Source organism: Sinohyriopsis cumingii, unplaced genomic scaffold (genome assembly GCF_028554795.1).
Source record: "Sinohyriopsis cumingii isolate HCF-2022 unplaced genomic scaffold, ASM2855479v2 utg001741l, whole genome shotgun sequence".
Classification (NCBI taxonomy): domain Eukaryota; kingdom Metazoa; phylum Mollusca; class Bivalvia; order Unionida; family Unionidae; genus Sinohyriopsis; species Sinohyriopsis cumingii.
This window is the reverse complement of record NW_028316041.1, coordinates 189,125-211,316: the sequence shown is the minus strand read 5'-3', so window position 1 is coordinate 211,316 and position 22,192 is coordinate 189,125. Positions and strand designations below refer to the sequence as shown.

The following is a 22,192-nucleotide window of genomic DNA, read 5'->3' as shown; positions in this document are numbered from 1 at the left end:
GACCCAAGTTGATCTGATATCACTTACCTGGCCTATGTATGATTGTAATATCCAATTAAGATATATGTGCAAATAGCTTTAAAGCCTACCATTGGTCAAACTTCATCAGTATGAAATTAATAGCTCATAAGCATATTCATCCTTAATTTTGATGATATAACTAGATGAGAAATAGAGTCTCCTATCAAAGCTGTAACAAGTTTGGTCAGGGCCCCGAGTGGTTTAAAGCGTTCTCCGTTACGGATCACTGCCATCTCACCTCTGTCTGTGTGGGTTCGAGTCTCGGATTCAGCCAATGTGGGTATGTGAGAAAGCTTGCCAGTAGCTTCTCGTGGGTTGGTGGTTCTTTCCAGGGTTTTCCCGGGTTCTTCCTCCACCATTAATACTGGCCGCCATGTATAGCCTATCGTGTGCTGCAAAATGGCGTTAAACCCTACAACAACAACAACAAGTTTGGTCAATCAGCTGCAGGAATATCTTATTATTAGTGGTTGAAGCTCAGCAAATTAGATGCAACATTATCATATAAATATGTACAGGGCTTGCACAGACAGCTAGAGTCTAGATTATCATATAAATATGCCCAGAGTTTGCTCATAAAAAATGATCTAACACCTTCATGATATAAGCCTATATACCAAATTTAACTACATTGGTGATGGATAACTTCATGATATAAGCCTGTTTACCAATTGAAATCTGTTAACATTGGGGATGGCCATCTTTGTGCTATAAGCCAATACACCAAATTTGATTACATTGGGGATAGCTATCTTCATGACATAAGCCTATTTACCAAATCTGCATAGATGATGCAGAGATGCTGCAATGATTAAAGTATGGGGTGGGAGATTAGAACAAAAAGGAGGGGAGAAGAAATGACCAAAGTTCAATATATACCCAACACTTCAATGCTCATCTTTCTTCATCCTCCAATTTTAGAGCCCTACTAAAATCAAAATCTTTAAAAGATGTCACTTGCATAAGCATTTATCTGTTGCTTCTGAGTTTATTCTATTCTTTACCTGAGTATGACTATTGTTCTGTGCTGAGAACTCCCTTTCATAGTCGGATGTCTAAAGGGACATACAAACAGCAAGCTTACACAGCTGGAACAAGCTTAGAAAATGTTCTTATGTACAATTTTCCACAACTCAAAGGTACTTCCACTCCAAAATAATAAGTTTGACTAAAATATGCTCTGTGAAAGTTTCACTTTCTTGAATCATTGTTTTCCTGATGACTATGTAAGATTTACTGTCTGTTTCATAATGCTGTGTTATGATTTTATATGCATTAACACCATAGGTTGTTTATTTGGACAGATGTATTTTGATCAAATAAATATATTTACTTCTTAATTTATTTTTGGAGGATTGTTTATTAAATTTATCTAGACCCTTATTCTCGGGCTATACTGTTTTGTAGCAAAAGATGCTGCAGGGCTATATTGCTTAAGAAATGAAAATTGTACTTTACCTTTAAGTTGTCTGTAAATTGATTGGTCTTGTGATGTGATGTGATGCTTAAATACCACCGAAATAGTGGGTGACCAGCATTATACGTTTTTGTCCATCCAGCATGGACAGTTAACACACACTTAACACCCTGGGTCAGGGATCCATCCCAATGACTACCTAACATATTTTCTAGATATATCTTAGCTCTGTATATAAAGGTCTGAATCGGCTAAAATGTTTACAATAGGAAACGAGGATAGCCTGAAGAAAGAACTTATTATATTTGCAGACATACACACACACACATATATATATAACACATTATTAAGGATCATTTATTCCACTTCCTATAAAATGTCCGAAAGTAGAGAGAAGGAAGTGCAGACCAGAAGAGATTAAGACACAGGAATATTGTAAGAGTATATAAAGGTATGCATATAACTCGTATTAACTAGTTCTAGATGATATGAACCAAAGTATAATCAAGTGATAATTCAAGAGTGTGTATGCATCAACTGATTTTCCTAAATATATCTAGATCATTTCAGCCAATGGACAGAAACTATAACTTTGCTATACTACTATGTTAATATCTGTGTGCCATTTAGTTTGAAAACGTTCCAGCTTATTGATTATTTTGCTTAATTCCGACTCACAAATGTAGTATTGTTTCAAGAAGTTTTTAAACAAAGGTAGAGATGGCAGTTTTGGTTCATGGCGCATAGTATAAACGTGTCTTTTAGATATCAGCAATATAAAATTAATTACATTCTAACATACCAACAACTATTCCTGTAAGGGAAAAGGTATACAGGAAATTAGTCTTATTTGAAATTCATTGGCTTTATTATTTTAATGCTAAACATGTTAAAATAAACAGTAATTATTGCTATCTTCCTATAATGTGCATTGTTATACTCTGCTTAGAGGGCCTCAGAGGAGAATAGTCCTTGACTAATGAGTCACCTTCTATAAATAAAGCATTATTATTATTATTATTATTATTATTGGCTTAAATCCAGGGTTCATAGCAGCAGCAAGGCATACAATTTAAGTCTAATTTGATGTTTCTAACTGGCATTACAACAATTTTTAAGGTCACCCTTCTCACCCACAAATTGCTAAAATCATCAAATGAGTAAAAGTAAAACTTCATGAAAGATAAACACATAACACACATAATATGGCTCAAAATAAAGCTGCCCATACGCAACTAATGGTTTTGGAAATGTGTCTGACTCACCACTGTCAGCAGTAGTGTGAAAACATTTGCATCCTCTATACATGAAGCTATCATTTAACAATACCAACCTAACTATTCCAAATGCTGCTTCTTGCTTTAAATCGCTGTATGTATACTCATATTTGCATAACACAAGTCTATCATAACACCCATCAGTACTTAAAAAGCAACCCATGGCTGATTTTTATAGCTTTTTAAGGTTCACATCAAGCATGGTGAAATTTTGAGGCTACCATCATCTTTTTTAGGCAAATGGCTAAATTTCATGCTTTTTACATTTTTGAGGTTGGCTATGTACCCTGTTAAAACATTACAAAACTGTTTCAAAGCTGCGCAGTCCCTAAACATGATAGAAACATATTTCAGGCAAATCGATACAAAAAGAAAATTCATTACTATTTGCCATTCTAATTGTTTCTACAAAAGTGTTTGGGCAAGAACTCTATGCAGTAATTTATACTGTAACCAAAATAGATTAGGATCTTTTGTAATTATGGATGTTAAGGCAAAATGCCTTGTCAAATCCAATTGGTTTGGTTAAGTTACATTTTCTATTTTGCTCTTAAGTTTTTAATATTTTCGTGTCTTTCACCAAAATATTATGAATATTTCTTCAATCCTTTCTATATTTCAAGGAAAAGTAAAAGCTTTTGTTCTGTATGTGTTTCTTATCTGACAACATTTCATAATATTCAGGTTATATGCTCTTGTTTTGCTGCTGCATATTGAATATACAAATATTATAGCTGGTAGCAGTTGATATCAGAATATTTACTAATGTACATTTTCCCTTTAATAATGCTCTATGTTACTCAGTTTTGTCCTTTCATACAAGAGTAAAGTATGTTATCTACCATATGATCTCTATGATATACTGCATGTCTTGCATATAGTATGAGATATGATCTCTATGATAGACTGCACGTCTTGCATATAGTATGAGATATGATCTCTATGATAGACTGCATGTCTTGAGTTCAGTATGATGTATGATCTCTATGACAGACTGAATTTTTGACTACAGTATGATGTATGATCTCTATGACAGACTGCATATTCTGAGTACAGTATGACATACAATCTCTATGACAGACTGCATGTCTTGAGAGACCACTTACTGTTGGAAGAGTTAGGTGGTCTTCATTCTAGATGAGTTTAATTGTATTTCAAAGGAATGTGACGCTAAAACCCATTACCATTCAAACCCAATAATATTAAATATGCCATTACTTAATTACTCTACTGCTCAACATAAGGATTTTAACAGAACTAAGTATAAATTCAAGTTATTTTTAATCTTACCTATGGGTTGTAATGATTGATAATGGAATTCCCAGATGTGCCCTAGGAGAATGGGCATCCCCCGAAAACCTGTCTGTCCAACAACCCACACAATGATGTCATCAGGGCCTGAGGATGGTGAGCTCGTTACAATAAAAATATCCATTTGTAGTTTCCTAGCCATAGCAACCACCAAGACATGGTCTGCCCATTCTCCATCCCTGGCCATTCGTGAACAGTAGTCATCAAATGTCTCATCATGGATGAAACTCTCCAAATTTATGGTGCCTTCAGATACCTGAGTAGGTGAGAAACATTCAGTTCAGTACAGCATTATTTGACAAAAATTGACGCTAATGATTTATTACCCCATCTCTGATTAGTTTATTGTGTTCTCAATGGTCAATGTAGGTCAGAAGAAAACATCTTCCTGACATAAATGATAAAGCCGTTAGATGTGTGTGTGTGTGTGTGTGTCTGTGTTTGTGTGTGTGTTCTTTTTATTATATTGGTAAAGACATTAGATGTTTCTCATACAAGTTATATTAATCTAATGCAAGTTTTATATATATATATATATATATATATATATATATATATATATATATATATATATATATTATATATATATGTATAAATATATGTGTGTGTGTGTTCTTTTTATTATATATGTTATATACAGAGAATGGATACATATCTGCAAGATGCTAAAGCTAAAAAAGAAGTTACTTGTTCATAGTTCCCTATAATGCTTACAGTTTCTGTTCATCAAGCCATGACTGAACATCAGAGAAAAGATTTTTAAACATTTCCTTCAAATTCCCCTTTATAGACAGACAGCATAATATGTTTGCTTACATGCAGTACTCTATTGGTCCTCATGAAGGCAACTACTTCCTGGCGCAGCTGTTTTGGTGATTTTTGTACAACAGAATTTAATCGCTGAAGTTGACTGGAGACAGCCTCAAAAAAGCAGTTACCATTTGCAGGAGTTTCACCATGAAATTGCAGCCCCACTGACAGGCAGTTTTCTTCCAGTGTAGATTGACATGAAGAAGCATCTTGATATGACTTGCTTAGAATCTGGCACAAAAGGTTAGGGTCAGAACAAGGCACTCCTGTAAAAAAAAAAAAATCATATAAGCTTACACACTAAAATCTGGCACTAAAATTTAAGGTCTAAAGAAGGCACTCCTGCAAACAGAATTTTACACATGCATGCTCATTTGATCTTTATCAGACAGAAGCTTGAACTTCTATAGTTAGATTCAATAATGTATTTTGCTGTATCAGCACTCCAAATACATATCAAATTGTTGTATCCACAAGGTATGGTACTTGAAAAATTCAGTGACCACTACCAGTTTAGTGTTCCAAGTACAAAAGTTTAGTAGCCAAAGGTCAACCAGCATGAAAAGTTTAGTGGCTATAACGAATTTCCTGTTCCAAGTAAAAATCAAACTTTAGTAGCCACAGGGTAACCAAGTTGAAATGTGTTTGGCCAATACAAATATAGGTCACTGAAGCCTAATAATCTGGTCCCTGCCAAGAACAAATGAAAGACAAATGAGTGCAGACTTAAAGACAGAAGGTGACAAAAGCAGAAATTTATATTTAAGGCAAATTCAAATTTATTAGACAAGCGGCAGAAAGTTATTTCAAGAACATTCAGATCTGCTTAACACAGCAGTCAACAGTAATTTTCTGCTTAAACCCAAGGCCAAACACTGAAATTCACTATATAAAGCTTGCTAAACCATGTATTTACATATTGCCTGGAATGAAACTGACTTTTAGGTTAACGGTTTGTAGCATTCTAAAGCATATCTTTACATATTGACTGGCCTCTATATTATATATCTTTACATATTGACTTTTATCAAATTGACCAACTCACTATCTGAAACATGACTTTATATAATGACATGACTCTAACTGACCTATAAATTTACTATTTGAAGCATGCTGAACCATTTCTGTACATACTAGATGGTCTCAAACTGACCTATATATTCTATATCTTTACACAATGACTTTAATCAAATTGACAAATTCACTCTCTGAAGCATGTCTTTATATAATGACAGCACTCAAACTTACTTGTAAATTTAATGTCTGCAGCTTGAATGATAACATATCTATAATGTCATTCTACTGACAGTTTGTATGCACTTATGATAGTTCTAATGACAGTACTTTCAATGCTGACTAAATTTCTTGTATCTATTTCCATGTATACATTTATGGTAATTCCACAGACAGTAATTTTATGGCCAAATCAATTCCCTGTATTTTTTCCATGCACATATTTTTCCAGACAATTACCATAAGCTGAGGTTAGCTGCACAGGTAATTCGTTACACTTGTCTACTATAGGATGTCAACCACACTAATCACACATACAGGTGGTGATTTAATGTACGAACCAGCTGTCATGTGATCATAAGGAGACTATGAGCTAAATTGCACATTCCAACTAGTTGGTGTGTGACAAGTGGTGTACGCATGTATCATTAGAAAGTGCTGATGTCATTTTCAAGTATCACATTATGAATTTTAAGGTGAACTGTTGGGAACTTTCAATTGCTATTCTGAATATATAGTGTGTGTGATTTCGATTTTTAACGTACCTTTAACAATTTTTCAGTCATATTGCTATGATGTCTGCAATGTGGCAGTTTATAGTGATGTCTAGCACTGGGGCATCATGCCACAGACATGTAGCATGATGTCCCATCCAGTCACATTATTCTGACACCCGGCCAACCAGTCCTAACACTAACCTCTTAATGCTGAGTGAATATTTATTTGCAAATGTGAATGTTTTACTTAAAAATGTGAAGTGCTGTTTATTAGTCGTACAATAAATCAGTCGAAAACTTGGCAGAGTTTTTAATTTAATCACATTATCAGAGTATCTATCTCAATTAAACTTGAACTGAATAAACACTCAATTTAATTCTAATCAAGTAACCACTTTATAGGAATTAGGATATTAACACTCAGTAACATATATTATACGCTGCAGAGCTACATTGGCAAGAACAACTAAACCTAATGTGGTGGTGTGAAAACAACAAAAGGCTAAACAGGAACGGAAAATGTGATTGGAATATGAGCTGCAAAACAGCAACAGCCACAAGTGGGCCTGATATCACTCACTGTGCTTACAAAATATTAACAGTTGACCATTTCACTAAGCAGGTTCATGTATTATTGTGAAAACACAATTTATGTCACTATCTCCCAACTTTGAATCATACTGATCTGCATATTTTGCAGTGCACTTATTTGATAAATGTATTCTTAATGGCATACTATGAACATTATCTTGAACTTAGTCAAAACACAATCAGAGATGTAGTTTCTATATTGTTAACAAGCTCAATCAACCAGATGTAGTTGCTATATTGTTACCAAGCTCAATCAACCAGATGTTTTATATATTCTTAACAAGCCCAGTCAACCAGATGCTTGATATATTGTTTAACAATTTAAACCGATTAAAAAAACAAAATAGTTGGTCCCTGGTTTTTTTCAAAAGCATTTGTAAACGTTCCGTTCTAGGTAGAGATTATATACTTTACAATGTTTGCTACAGGGCAAACTGTAACAATTGGATATAGCTCAACTAATATCGCAACTAGCAAATACTGGACTGTTACTGGGGTCCGTGACCACTCCTGCTATTTTGCATATACTGGACTGTTACTGGGGTCAGTGACCACTCCTGCTATTTTGACTAGCACTAAATGGAATTAAGCCAAATGAGAATTTGGGAATTTGTGATTCTTTGGCATGTGGCATAAATCAGTGAATTGTTGTCGAGTCGTGAAATTCATGCCAAAATCATAAGGGTTGGCAGGTCTGTTGTTAACAAGCTCAGTCAATCATACGAGTAATGTGTGTGAAATTCAGTCATTATCATCCTCAACTAATACTGTCATGATGAAGGATTATTTAACAAGTTTGATCAATATCAGGTTCACAAGAGTCTCAAGAGTGGTTACAATCTTGATATCAGGTGCAAGAATAAATAAATCCTTATTTCCAGTTATAATGAAAACAGGAGAATACATCTCAGAATGACATTGCACAATTGTTGTCTGGCAAAATGAATGTATGATGTAGAGTACTTGGCCCACCAGTGACCAAGTATCATGACATAATGTCAGAAGCATGATGGAAAGCAAATGACCTAAGACAACATATTAAGCCAGATACATGATGGACAGCACATGAGCCAATATGACTGTACGAGAAGGCCAGATGCATGATGGAACGCACAAGTGTCACTATGGACCCAGGAATATACCAGAAAGCGAGATTGACAGCACAAGACCCACTATGGACACAGGACTATACCATAAAGCCAAATGCATGAATGACATTATAAGACCTGCAGTCAATGAAGAACCATACCAAAAAGCCACATAAGCTAGTTAGATAGGTAAAACAATTCATACCTTTGGACTGATCAAGCTTACTTGGAATCTTCATTGCTCTAGCTCTGACATCACGGTCTTGAGGCAGGATTTGGACTTTGATATTGGTGTTTTCTGAAAAAAGAAATTGGTGTTTTGCATACAGAGACCTATCTATTCATACAACAAGCTAACTGCTATTACTTTAAGGTAGTGATGTCTTACACACAAAGAGATATATTTAAAGCAAGATAATCAAAAATCACTTGAAGAAAGTACTGTCTTATGCATGAAGAGATCTCAAGCAATCAATTGAGCCTGAAAATGCAATTAACAATGAAGACTTAAGAAACCTTTTCAGGAAATGTTTGTCCCATACCTTCCATGATGAAGTCACTAAAAGTGTACAATGGTGAAATTGGCTTGTGCCCTTGTGAAAGAAATGTAGACTTACTAGTCGGACATTAAAGAGCGGAAAGGAGTTTGATGGAAAACTCAACATACTGACCCTTCACCATGATGTTGAATATGAAAATCCCAATAAAGTACACAACACAGAAAAACCCAATGAAATACACAACACAGAAAACCCCAACAAAGTACACAACACAGAAAACCCCAATGAAGTACACAACACAGAAAACCCCAATAAAGTACACAACACAGAAAACCCCAATAAAGTACACAACACAGAAAACCCCAATAAAGTATACAACACAGAAAACCCCAATACAGTACAAAACCCCAATAAAGTATACAACACAGAAAACCCAATACTAATACACAAATATAGTAAGTTTCTTTACAAAAGCTGAAGGAGAGTTCCTTATGCTATATAATAGAAATAAAAGGGTGATGGAAAACAAATTACTAAAATAACCATAAAGATAGGATACTAACGTAGGGTACAACACTAAATGACACAACACAGAAGTATTCTAAGCTTAACTACATAATCTCTAGCAACATGAAAGTATAAACTGGAATGATGCTGTTGCTGTTGTAGGGCTTAACGCCATTTTTCAGCACAAGATAGGCTATACATGGCGGCCAGTATTAATGGTGGAGGTAGAACCCGGAAAACCCCCGGAAATAACCACCAACACACAAGAATGGAAAGTGTTATGGGAAATTTATATTTAGTCTTGAACTTTCAAATACATTCAAAATAAAGTACAGAATGTATCATCTAATGATGATGTATGCCAAATTTCATCAAACTTCCGTTTTTAAGCCATGATTTTGACCTTGAAGACAGGACCTTCATTTATATTCATCCTTCCACTCTAATGATGTATAAGCAAAGCAAATTTCACTCCCGGGAGGTGTAACGGAAAACTTAATATAATGAGTCATGAAAGATGTACCTTAAAGATTGGACTCTCAGCAAGAGACGTGACATTGTTCTTAATGATGATATCCAAGAATACTAAGTTTTATCTGTACGTCTTAAATGGCCATAAAGTTATAAGGCTGAAAACTAACTCCACTCCATCCACTTGCTTGTCTGTCTAATTTGCAAGGATTGAAGCATGTTGATCTTTGCAAACAATGAGAACTAGATATACATAAGATGAGGAATGTAGTTTCTGTGACTACAGCAAAATTTAAGACCTGCCAAAGGAATAATTTATCCATTCCTGTGACAATAAGACCTGCCAAAGGAATACTAATATATCCATTCCTGGGACAATAAGACCTGCCAAAGGAATAATTTATCCATTCCTGGGATAATAAGACCTGCCAAAGAAATCCTGATTTACCCATTTCTGGTACAATAAGACCTGCCAAAGGAATACTAATTTATCCATTCCTGGGACAATAAGACCTGCCAAAGGAATACTAATTTATCCATTCCTGTGACAATAAGACCTGCCAAAGGAATACTAATTTATCCATTCCTGGGACAATAAGACCTGCCAAAGGAATACTAATTTATCCATTCCTGTGACAATAAGACCTACCAAAGGAATAATTTATCCATTCTTGGGACAATAAGACCTGTCAAATGAATACTAATTTATCCATTCCTGGGATAATAAGACCTGTCAAAGAAATCCTGATTTACCCATTTCTGGTACAATAAGACCTGCCAAAGGAATACTAATTTTCCATTCCTGGGACAATAAGACCTACCAAAGGAATAATTTATCCATTCCTGGGACAATACAACCTGCCAAAGGAATACTAATTTATCCATTCCTGGGATAATAAGACCTTCCAAAGGAATAATTTATCCATTCCTGGGACAATAAGACCTACCAAAGGAATAATTTATCCATTCCTGGGACAATAAGACCTGTCAAATGAATACTAATTTATCCATTCCTGGGATAATAAGACCTGCCAAAGAAATCCTGATTTACCCATTTCTGGTACAATAAGACCTGCCAAAGGAATACTAATTTATCCATTCCTGGGATAATAAGACCTTCCAAAGGAATCCTGATTTATCCATTCCTGGGACAATTTGACCTGCCAAAGGAATACTGATTTATCCATTCCTGAAACACTAAAGGCAATTACAACACTTCTGGCAGGGAGACTGAAACATCTTACACTTTTTCTTGCTTACCTGTTTCGCCTCTTTTTTCTCCCTGACTCTCCTGAAATATAGAAAGTGTATCATAATAAGCATTTCGATTAGTATACAGAATAATCTTCAATATTTATCCTCAATGGACTGTATGTTAAGTATGTGAGGTTTATTTGTGTGGACTGTGTGCTAATGTAGTATGTCATACTAATGTAGTATGTGATACATATTTATGTGGACTATATGCTAACTGATTATGTTATGATATCTGTTGTGTGGATTAAAATTTTGGAAGGCACTGATAGATATAGGGATCAAACCACTAAATTATTTCCATAGACAACTTTGTCTTGGAAACGAAAACTACTTTCTGAACTACATGTTTTAATATACATTTTTTAACTATGATCTGAAACAAAGTAAAAATGAGCAATAATTTTTATTAAACTGAAAATATAATTTATTTCCCTAAAATACAAAATTACTGGATGATGAATGAAATCCTGAATAGTATTAAATGTTCTCTCAATTCCCAAAGTATCAAGTATTCCGAGTGATTTCTATTGGTATTCTTAATAATGTGCACAAATGTAACCTTTTACCAATACATGTAATTATGAATCACAAAAATATATTCCTAAAATACCTCTAAATGAATTCAGAGTAATTCCAAAACAACCTCAATTCCAAGTGGGCCGAGCAAGCACTAATACATGTTTTCTAGGACTGATATTAATACTACGAATAATTAATTCTTAAATATGCAACAGATGAACAACACATATACATTCTAGAATGGTATGAAGTTGTAAACAAGGTCACAATTTTTACACCAATCAATCATGAACCAGGTATGCTTGGCCTTTCAAATATAAAATTAACCACACTCAAAAAATGAAACATAAAATATTGGTCACACTGACATACCTTTGGAGCTCACAATGTTTTATGAATTAAGACAAAAAAATACACAGGTGCAAAAAACTACATCGGTCATGAGCTACATGGAAGTGCAAACACTTTATCAAGAATGCATTACGTATTTGTAAAGTTATACCCATACTCAAAGGTAGTTAAACCAGGAAATATACTATAATCTATTGCCCAAGGCTACTTGGTTTTTACACAAAAATAGCAACTCTTGATATCTAGTTGATCCCAATATGATAATGGTACCAGTCTGACATCCAATACGGCCACCATATAAAATAATTTGGTACTGTTACTTGCTTCTTAAAGGAAGGTTTAATTGGCAATGAGTTTTCGCTGAACACTTAATAGGTTAATTTGCTAGTAGATGAGAAAGGTGTGGCTTCAGCATTGATGACACTTAGTGTAGTGTAGGTGTCCACATGTAAAAACATTATACATACACAACATATGTGCTTCTCAACCATTCATTTCATTCTAGATGTCATTATGTATTTTTAGGAAAAAGCACATGTCAATATGACCAACTGTACTGATGCAGTAGCAATAAGATTTTCAATGTAGCAGCTGTGGTGGCCATATTGGATATTTGAAGGGCTCCATTTTCATTTTGTACCAACCTAAGTTGTCAGAAGTCTTTTAGTGAAAACAACATGTCAGTATGACCTTGCCTTCCAGAAGATAAGTGACAACAAGCCATTTCAAGCTAATTTCATGGAGGCAACAATATATGTCAAATCATAACCAGTTTCAATTATGACCAGCTAGAATGTCTCAAGAAGTCTTTCGTTGTTGTTGTTGTTGGGTTTAACGCCATTTTTCAGCACAAGATAGGCTATGCATGGCGGCCAGTACTAATGGTGGAGGAAGAACCCGGGAAAACCCCGGAAAGAACCACCGACCCACAAGAAGCTACTGGCAAGCTTTCTCACATACCCACACTGGCTGAATCCAAGACTCGAACCGGCCCAGACAGAGGTGAGATGGCAGAGATTCGTAATGGACAGTGCTTTAGACCATTCAGCCACTCGGGGCCCCCAAGACTTTCGTGAAAACCTCATACTAATATTTTGTTAAAAATGGCAATTTTAATAGTTTATTGTTGATTTTTTTCTACATGTTAAAGAATGCAAAATGATATCTAGTTATGTAGGTGATTCATATCTGTCAAAGGTTGGATTTTATAGCGGGAATCTCTTTTTAAATGAAGTTAGTTGTTTTCATTTAATTTATACTATTATCAACTACAATGCAGTAGGGCAGAATGTACATATGTGTTTCACCTTTTTTGTTACTAACAGTACTCTGTCTGGTTTGCATTTCAACATACAATAAACATCAAAAATAGTCAGCTTGCTTTTGTAAAATTGTACATAATATACTTTATAGCACACAGTGCGTTGCTTATTTACATATTAAAGGCAATATATTTACCACAATCTGGAACGATTTTAGTTAGGAGAAATCTCCAAGTGAGGTAAAACTTGTACTCACCGTATCCTCAAACCAAAACTGCAACTGTTTGTTTGACTCTATTATATTGTCATGACATACACAGCATACTTCTGGCTTCTCTTGGAGCAGTGACACAGGAATCAGGCTGTTGATACTGTCACCACTGTATTCAGGACACTGTATAAAGTACTCAAACCTCAGACTCTGGCCCAGATATCCAATGATGTTAATGAGAGTGGCAGAGACAAGCTCTCTCACCTGAATGCACAACTTTGAAGATGGAGTCTTGTCTGTGATCCCCTTTCTTGTGACTCTCATATATATGATGTAGTCCCTAAAGTGAATGGTCAGTTTGTGATAATGGTCCAACTGAAAAACACCGCACCCACAGAAGATCAGATTATCCAGGGTCCCATTATTCATCTTTGTGGCTATTGGCCAGTGTGCAACACAGGCAGCAAGAAGTCTATGAAAAATTGGTGACGGCAAATATTTTCCCACAAAGACATAGCATAGGACTGTGGAACTCTCCATCTGAGGGTGTGCTTCTGGGCAGATGACCTCTCTGGGAGTTTTTTGACGGAGCATACATGGGGCAAGATAATAATCCTCCTCCTAAAAAATAAAGGATTAATTTGTAATGGGAATATTTGGCAGAGATTTTTCATTTTTCATAATGAGAAAAAATAAACATGGGTAATCAGCTAAATTACACTAGTCTTCCTAAGCCTTGGGCCTCACATGCATACATCAGCATTTACACCCTAATGATTCATTGAGAGGCATGTTTTAAAGATCCATAAATAGATACATCCTACAGCAATAAGACCAAAACACGTTTCTAAAGAAAAGTCAGTTAGGTGTTGAAAAAACACAATGACATTAGTAAAGGTCTATAACTCTTTCAAGCTTAATGTTGTGTTCAACCTGTCAATTAGAAAGGTTGGCGTATTAACTTCAAACAACCTGGCTTTATTGAATTTAATAAATTCAACATGCATGCATGATTGTGTAATTGACAAAAAATCTGGATAATACAAATGAGATGCATGCTGTTGTAGAGAGTGATACATGTGACATGGAAACTATATGATGGGACCAATGTCAAGATTCCAATTTGAGAATGAAAACATTAACTTGTGTGCATGAAAATGGTTTTCCAAATCCAGCAGTCACATATAAGGAAATATATTACCTTATAATGAGAATAAGTTTATTTCACATCTATTCATGGTACCAAAACCTAACTGTAAATTCACATTGGGCATAAATGAACAAACTTGGAATAACTTTGTCATTAGTTAACATTTTTAAACAAGATGGGTTTTTAATCGGTCCAGAAATATTTACAGTAAAAGTGATGTGATGTGATTTTGATTTTTAACGTAGCTTTAACAATTTTTCAGTCATATCGCTACAATGTCTGCAATGTGGCAGTTTATAGTGATGTCTAGCACTGGGGCATCATGCCGCAGACATGTAGCATGGTGTCCCACCTAGTCACATTATCCTGACACCAGGCCGACTAGTCCTAACACTAACCTCTTAATGCTGAACGCCAAGCGAGGCAGCTGTTAGTACCATTTTATAAGTCTCTGGTATGACTTGGCCGGGGATCGAACCCACGACCTCCCGCATCCGTCCAAGGAAATAAATTATCTTCCTAAATTTACTTTGTACATGTAGTGGTAACTGTCTTGAAACATGCACACACTTCAGTTATCTATTTGTAAAGATTTTTACTCCAGGATTTGTTTTCAAGACTGAGTAGATACTAAGTGAGAGAAATTGTGCTTCTAGTCTCGAATTGATGAATTTGCTTCGTAGCACCATAGAATGAAGAAACAGGGGCATTATTTTTGAGACATATTTTTCCATTACTTGCCATGTGCTTGAATCATTAAATTGCCACCTTTCCACTTAGTATGAAAACTTTTCCAGTATCTAAATTTAGAAGGACTTTGCATTCATTTAGGACCTTCATAGCCTCTTATAAGGACTAGTTTGGATTGAGTTCATAATATTGTAAGTTCCTCCCTCATTTTTGTTTATAATTTTAATAATTAAATTGTTTGAAATGTTTTATAAAAAAAACTTGATGGGTTTGCTTCTTTTCTGTTACTTGAGTTTGTGCCCATAAAGTCGCAACATCACTCACTGTTAAAATACTCTTGTATGTAAAGTTTTGGATATCTTAGACTCCAGTAAGGTTTTCGTAAGTGCTGTTAGTTTTTGCAGATATATTTAATGACGATTATTATATTATTTTTCAAGTATCACAACTTTGTAAGATGGTCCTTAGTAAACTTGTAGAATTGTTAGTTGAATAAATAATATAATTCTCATAAGTTCTTATAATATATAAATACAGTATTTAGCTTTCTAACACCCACTTGTCAGCCAAAACAACATGTTGTTTTATTTCTACTTTCAACTGTCAGACATATATTTCTTCAAAATGCATCTCTGAAATCATATCTACAAACTTGTTACGCCATGAATAAGAAATATTTGTCGCTTTGAAGTAGTACATGATTCACCTCACATATATGAATCTCCTCTATATACCCTGAAGATTATGGTTTGTGACATCTACTTCAGTAGGATTGGTTTTGTGTGTGTCTCGTCATTGTCCATCTGCCCAAGAAACTATGTTTTGACGGTTGTGCATGAATGTGCACCTCTACACAGGATGATTTTCCTTCTAAGATGAGATGAGTAACTACATTCCCACCTGTCATTGAAATCTCCAGTAAATGCAAAATTATCACTGGAAACATTGGGGTTTGTGTTCCCATTTTTTCACGTTTTGCTTCCAGTGTAAAATATTTATATTCTAAATTGCAATTTTAAGTAGATCAATACGACAATTCTTTTTGAAACTTTGAAACTGATGTCGAGCACTCTACTAAGTACAAATGTCGCTTGGCAGTAATACGTGCGCATTGATATTGATGTTTTATATATTATTGTGCTGATGTGCCTTTTAACTCCTAATACATACATTCATTATTGTTTTCAATATAAGGTTTTGCCAGGTGATTAAACTTAGTAGTTCTGTCATTAACTGTGAGAAGATTTGTATTTTAATATGAACATACCTTGATTTCTGATGCCTCCTCGCTGTAGACCCTAAGCTTAGCAATTATGTTTAACTGCTCCATCAGTAACAGTATGTGCTCCTTGTTGTCATGGAGATCCTGGTGTTTCTCTTTTGTCCAGACTGCATCTTTAAATGAAAAGAAAACAGTTGTCAGACTGGTTAATTCTGCAGATAGATCTAGAGTCTGAGATAAATACATTCTTTAGGTAATAAGCAAAATAAATACTTTGGAACAGATAACAATGAAATAGCATCAAGCACTTGGAAAAGATAATAATGAAAATGATTCCTTTGGAACATGTTCTTCTTAGCTAGAAAGCAAAAGCCCCTCAAAGGAACTTATGCATTACAGTTCAAATATTTTTTCCAAGAATCCAAGATCAGAAACATTCTTCTTTTTTAGGGCGGTTTAGAGAAATCATTTTTAGCATTAATGGGTTTGGTCACATCTTTAGCATTTACGAGCTTGGTCACATCTTTATCATTAATGAGCTTGGTCACATCTTTAGCATCACTGAGCTTGGTGACATCTTTAGCATCAATGAGCTTGGTCACATCTTTAGCATCAATGAGCTTGGTCACATCTTTAGCATCACTGAGCTTGGTCACATCTTTAGCATTAATAAGCTTGGTCACATCTTTAGCATCAATGAGCTTGGTCACATCTTTAGTATTAATGAGCTTGGTCACATCTTTATCATTAATGAGCTTGGTCACATCTTTAGCACTAATGAGCCTGATCCCATCTTTAGCATCAATGAGCTTGGACACATCTTTAGCATCAATGAGCTTGGTCACATCTTTAGCATCAATGAGCTTGGTCACATCTTTAGCATTAAGGAACATGGTCAATCTTTAGCATCAATGAGCTTTGTCACATCTTTAGCATCAATGAGCTTGGTCACATCTTTAGCATCAATGAGCTTGGTCACATCTTTAGCACCAATGAGCTTGGTCACATCTTTAGCATCAATGAGCTTGGTCACATCTTTAGCATTAATGAGCTTGGTCACATCTTTAGCATCAACGAGCTTGGTCACATCTTTAGCGTTAATGATTTTGGTCACATCTTTAGCAATAAGGAGCTTCTTTATCATCAGTGAGCTTGGTCACATCTTTAGCATTAATGAGCTTGGTCACAACTTTAGCATTAATTAGCTTCGTCACATTTTAGCACTAATGAGCTTGGTCACATATTTAACATCAATGAGCTTAGTCACATCTTTAGTATCAATGTGCTTGGTCCCATCTTTAGCATTAATGAGCCTGATCCCATCATTAGCATTAATGAGCTTGGTCACATCTTTAGCATTAATGAGCCTGATCCCATCTTTAGCATTAATGAGCCTGATCCCATCTTTAGCATTAATGAGCTTGGTCACATCTTTAGCATTAATGAGCTTGGTCACATCTTTAGCACTAATGAGCCTGATCACATCTTTAGCATCAATAAGCTTGGTCACATCTTTAGCATCAATGAGCTTGGTCACATCTTTAGCATCAATGAGCTTGGTCACATCTTTAGCATTCATGAGCTTGGTCACATCTTTAGCATTAATGAGCTTTTACATCTTTAGCACTAATGAGCCTGATCCCATCTTTAGCATTAATGAACTTGGTTACATATTTAGCATTAATGAGCTTGGTCACATCTTTAGCATTAATGAGCTTAGTCACATATTTAGCATTAATGAGCCTGATCCCATCTTTAGCATTAATGAGCTTGGTCACATCTTTAGCACTAATGAGCCTGATTCCATCTTAGCATTAATGAGCTTGGTCACATCTTTAGCACTAATGATCTTGGTCACATCTTTAGCATCAATGAGCTTGGTCACATCTTTAGCATCAATGAGCTTGGTCACATATTTAGCATTAATGAGCTTGGTCACATCTTTAGCACTAATGAGCTTGGGTACATCTTTAGCATTAATGAGCCTGATCCCATCTTTAGCATTAATGAGCTTGGTCACATCTTTAGCATTAATGAGCTTGGTCACATCTTTAGCACTAATGAGCCTGATCCCATATTTAGCATCAATGAGCTTGGTCACATCCTTAGCATCAATGAGCTTGGTCACAACTTCAGCATTAATGAGCTCGGTCAAAACTTCAGCATTAATGAGCTTTGTCACATCTTTAGCATTAATGAGCTTGGTCAAAACTTTAGCACTAATGAGCCTGATCCCATCTTTAGCATTAATGAGCTTGGTTACATATTTAGCATTAATGAGCTTGGTCACATCTTTATCATTAATGAGCTTGGTCACATCTTTAGCATTAATGAGCTTGGTCACATCTTTAGCACTAATGAGCCTGATCCCATCTTTAGCATCAATGAGCTTGGTCACATCCTTAGCATCAATGAGCTTGGTCACAACTTCAGCATTAATGAGCTCGGTCAAAACTTCAGCATTACTGAGATTTGTCACATCTTTAGCATCAATGAGCTTGGTCAAAACTTCAGCATTAATAAGCTTGGTCACATCTTTAGCATTAATGAGCTTGGTCACATCTTTAGCATCAATGAGCTTGGTCACATCTTTAACATTAATGAGCTTGGTCACATCTTTAGCATCAGTGAGCTTGGTCACATCTTTAGCATTAATGAGCTTGGTCACATCTTTAGCATCAATGAGTTTGGTTACATCTTTAGCATCAATGAGCTTGGTCACATCTTTAGCATCAATGAGCTTGGTCACATCTTTAGCATTAATGAGCTTGGTCACATCTTTAGCATCAATGACCTTGGTCACATCTTTAGCATTAATGAGCTTGGTCACATCTTTAGCATAAATGAGCTTGGTTACATCTTTAGCATCAATGAGCTTGGTCACATCTTTAGCATTAACGAGCTTTTACATCTTTTAAGTAATTTTATCATTAACCTAAATATTATGAGATAAAATACTTTTCTGTCTGTTCGAATATTTGTGTACCAATGTTGTTGTTGTTATGGGTTTAATACCGTTTTCCATTACAGGATAGGCTATACATTGTGGCCAGCATATCTGGTGACTGAAGTACATAGGAAAACCCCTGGAAGAACCAATGACCCAAAGAACACTATGAGCATGATTTCTCACATGACCACAATTGCCAATAATGAGACTCAAAACTATGTGGTCAGAGGTGTGATGTCAGTGGTCTGTACTGTTGAGTACCTTAGACCATTTGGCCACCCAAGTTCATTAAATGTGGATGATATCATACTATTTAATGTTTCCTTAAATTATTAACCACATTATTGTCAAATTATTAAAAAACTCAACTGAATTAATCCTAACGAATCTCGCTAATATTAATTACAAACTTGTCTACACCAGACTATACTAACATGTATACAAACTGCAGATTGAAGCTTATTATATTATTGATTTTATTTCATATCACAGAGACTGTCTTTGACAACAAACTGTATTACTGAATGATGTGTGATCTATGTATTCATGATGTTTGCTCTGAAAGTCGAGGAGATGATAAATTTCTTCATTTGCTAAGAACCCTGAAGCAATCTCAGCAAAACAACTCCAAACATGGCATCGATTGCCAAAAATATGCAGTGATACTCTTGGTTAAATCAAGACTGAACTAACATCATCTAAAATTTGGTATCAAGAGGAAATCTGTCCATACTAATTATCAAATTGGTACCATTTTCATTTAGGATAAGTCAATACCATAATAAGTCCTATGATAGAAACCCGATACTGATGTGATCATTAATCTAGCAGAAGTATGAGTAGCAATTACAAGATTTCAAAAATTATGTCAGATTGTCACCATTTTAGTTTAGACCCAAGTAGATGTCATAGAGAATATTTTGGTAGAAACTCCATGACAATGTGACTACCTGGTGAGGAGTAGTACTGATATCTATATTATTGGCCATACTGCTGTCATATCAACACCATTTTTATTTAGGACCAAGTTAACACAGCCATTATTATAAACATAGTCAGGTTTTGAATATCCTTGGATTGCAAGACAGTATCATAAACATAGTCAAGCTCTGAATAACCTTGGAGTGATAGCCCATACTATAAACATAATTAGGCTTTGAATAAACTTTGGAGTGACATCCAGCATCGTAAAAACAGTCTGGCTTTGAATATCCTTGAAGTGACAGCTATTATAACAAACATCATCAAGCTCTGAATAAACTTTGGAGTGACATTCATTATTATAAACATAGTCAGTCTCTGAATAACCTTGTCATGACAGCCATTATTATAAACCTAGTCAAGCTCTGAATAACCTTGGAGTGACAGCCATTATTATAAACATAGTTAAGCACTGAATAACCTTGGAGTGACAGCCATTATAATAAACATAGTTAAGCACTGAATAACCTTGGAGTGACAGCCATTATTATAAACATAGTTAAGCACTGAATAACCTTGGAGTGACAGCCATTATTATAAACATAGTTAAGCACTGAATATCCTTGGAGTGACAACCAGTATTATAAATACATTCAAGCTCTGAATATCCTTGGAGTGACAGCCATTATTATAAACAGTCAGTCTCTGAATAAATGTGGAGAGACAGTTATTATTATAAACAAAGTCAAGCTTTGAATAACCTTGGAGTGACAGCCATTATTATAAACATATATAAACACTGAATAAACTTGAGTGACAGGCAGTACTCTGTTATTACATGATTATCTTAGACAACCACTACAGCTGATGCCTGATATGAAAATCATGCAGTCAGCGAATTTAATTCCTAAAATCATTTTACGTGATTGAACATGAGTTAACCTCATTTAAGTCCTATACTCATTTGCATGATTGAACATCATCTGATGAGGATAATCTTTCCTTTCATATAAGGTTCATGTAAAGTCTACCACTGAAACGCTGAACAAATTCCTTCTTTAAACTGAAATCATCAGATGCATCTTCTTTGAGTTTAAGGGTCCTGATTAACAGAATGAATTCCATCACCACGTTTTGTGATCCTATGAAGGACAGTATTCTAAAGGACTTGTGATCATAAGCTAAATATAAAATATGTAACTAAATGGAGCAAATATGAGAAATAGCTCACAAATGTTCTTCTTTAAGTCTAAGGGTGGATATTAATAGAGATGTACTTCATAACTATAATGAGCCTAGCATGAACATTACCTGAAAAACATCAAACACAAAATGTATCCCATATCAAGATCAATCACTGTCATTTCCATTAGCACAATTCCAGCTCCAATATTTGAATATACTTCAAAACTTTAAAAATATTTGTCATCATCACAACCATCAGCCAATATTTGCTGAATGAAATAATCATTTGTATAGATGAACCACAATGGGAATAAGCTACTTGGGGTTTTCTAGGTAGTACATATTTTAAATAAGTATTAAACTTCTTATGTAAAGGCAAAGGTTAAATCTACAATGGAATGATTGTTCAATGTCCAAATGTGTAAAATCAAACTTAATTTAACAACTATTTATATCAAGCTAACATGTTATGACAAGCAATAAAAGAAATCTACTGGGGGCACAACTTATGACATGACAAGCACGTAATGGTTAACAGATAAATACAAATTGTATGCTGTGTAGTGTACATTTTTATATGGGCAATTTTAAACTAATTCATGGGAGTTCTCGTCCATCGTTCCTCTTCAAGTGCATGAATTCATACAAATGTTATGCATCTTTGAGAATCTACCTGATTTGTCATTTAGTTTAAATAACATGAAATTCAAAGAGAGTCACACTTTTAAAACATGTTACAAAACAGGAAGTT

General features: G+C 35.0%; 1 protein-coding gene across 1 annotated transcript in view; it reads right to left on the bottom strand.

Moving 5' to 3' along the window:
* LOC149771681 (uncharacterized) overlaps positions 1–22,192 on the bottom strand; it is a 56,863-nt gene that overhangs the window by 5,220 nt on the left and 29,451 nt on the right. Inside the window, exons 6-11 of the mRNA XM_089948235.1 lie at positions 16,431–16,558; positions 13,369–13,944; positions 10,984–11,014; positions 8,451–8,543; positions 4,843–5,102; positions 4,006–4,282 (exon numbers count right to left, since the gene is read on the bottom strand). Coding sequence (XP_089804361.1) covers positions 4,006–4,282; positions 4,843–5,102; positions 8,451–8,543; positions 10,984–11,014; positions 13,369–13,944; positions 16,431–16,558 — 1,365 coding nt within the window. The remainder of the gene's footprint in view (positions 1–4,005; positions 4,283–4,842; positions 5,103–8,450; positions 8,544–10,983; positions 11,015–13,368; positions 13,945–16,430; positions 16,559–22,192) is intronic.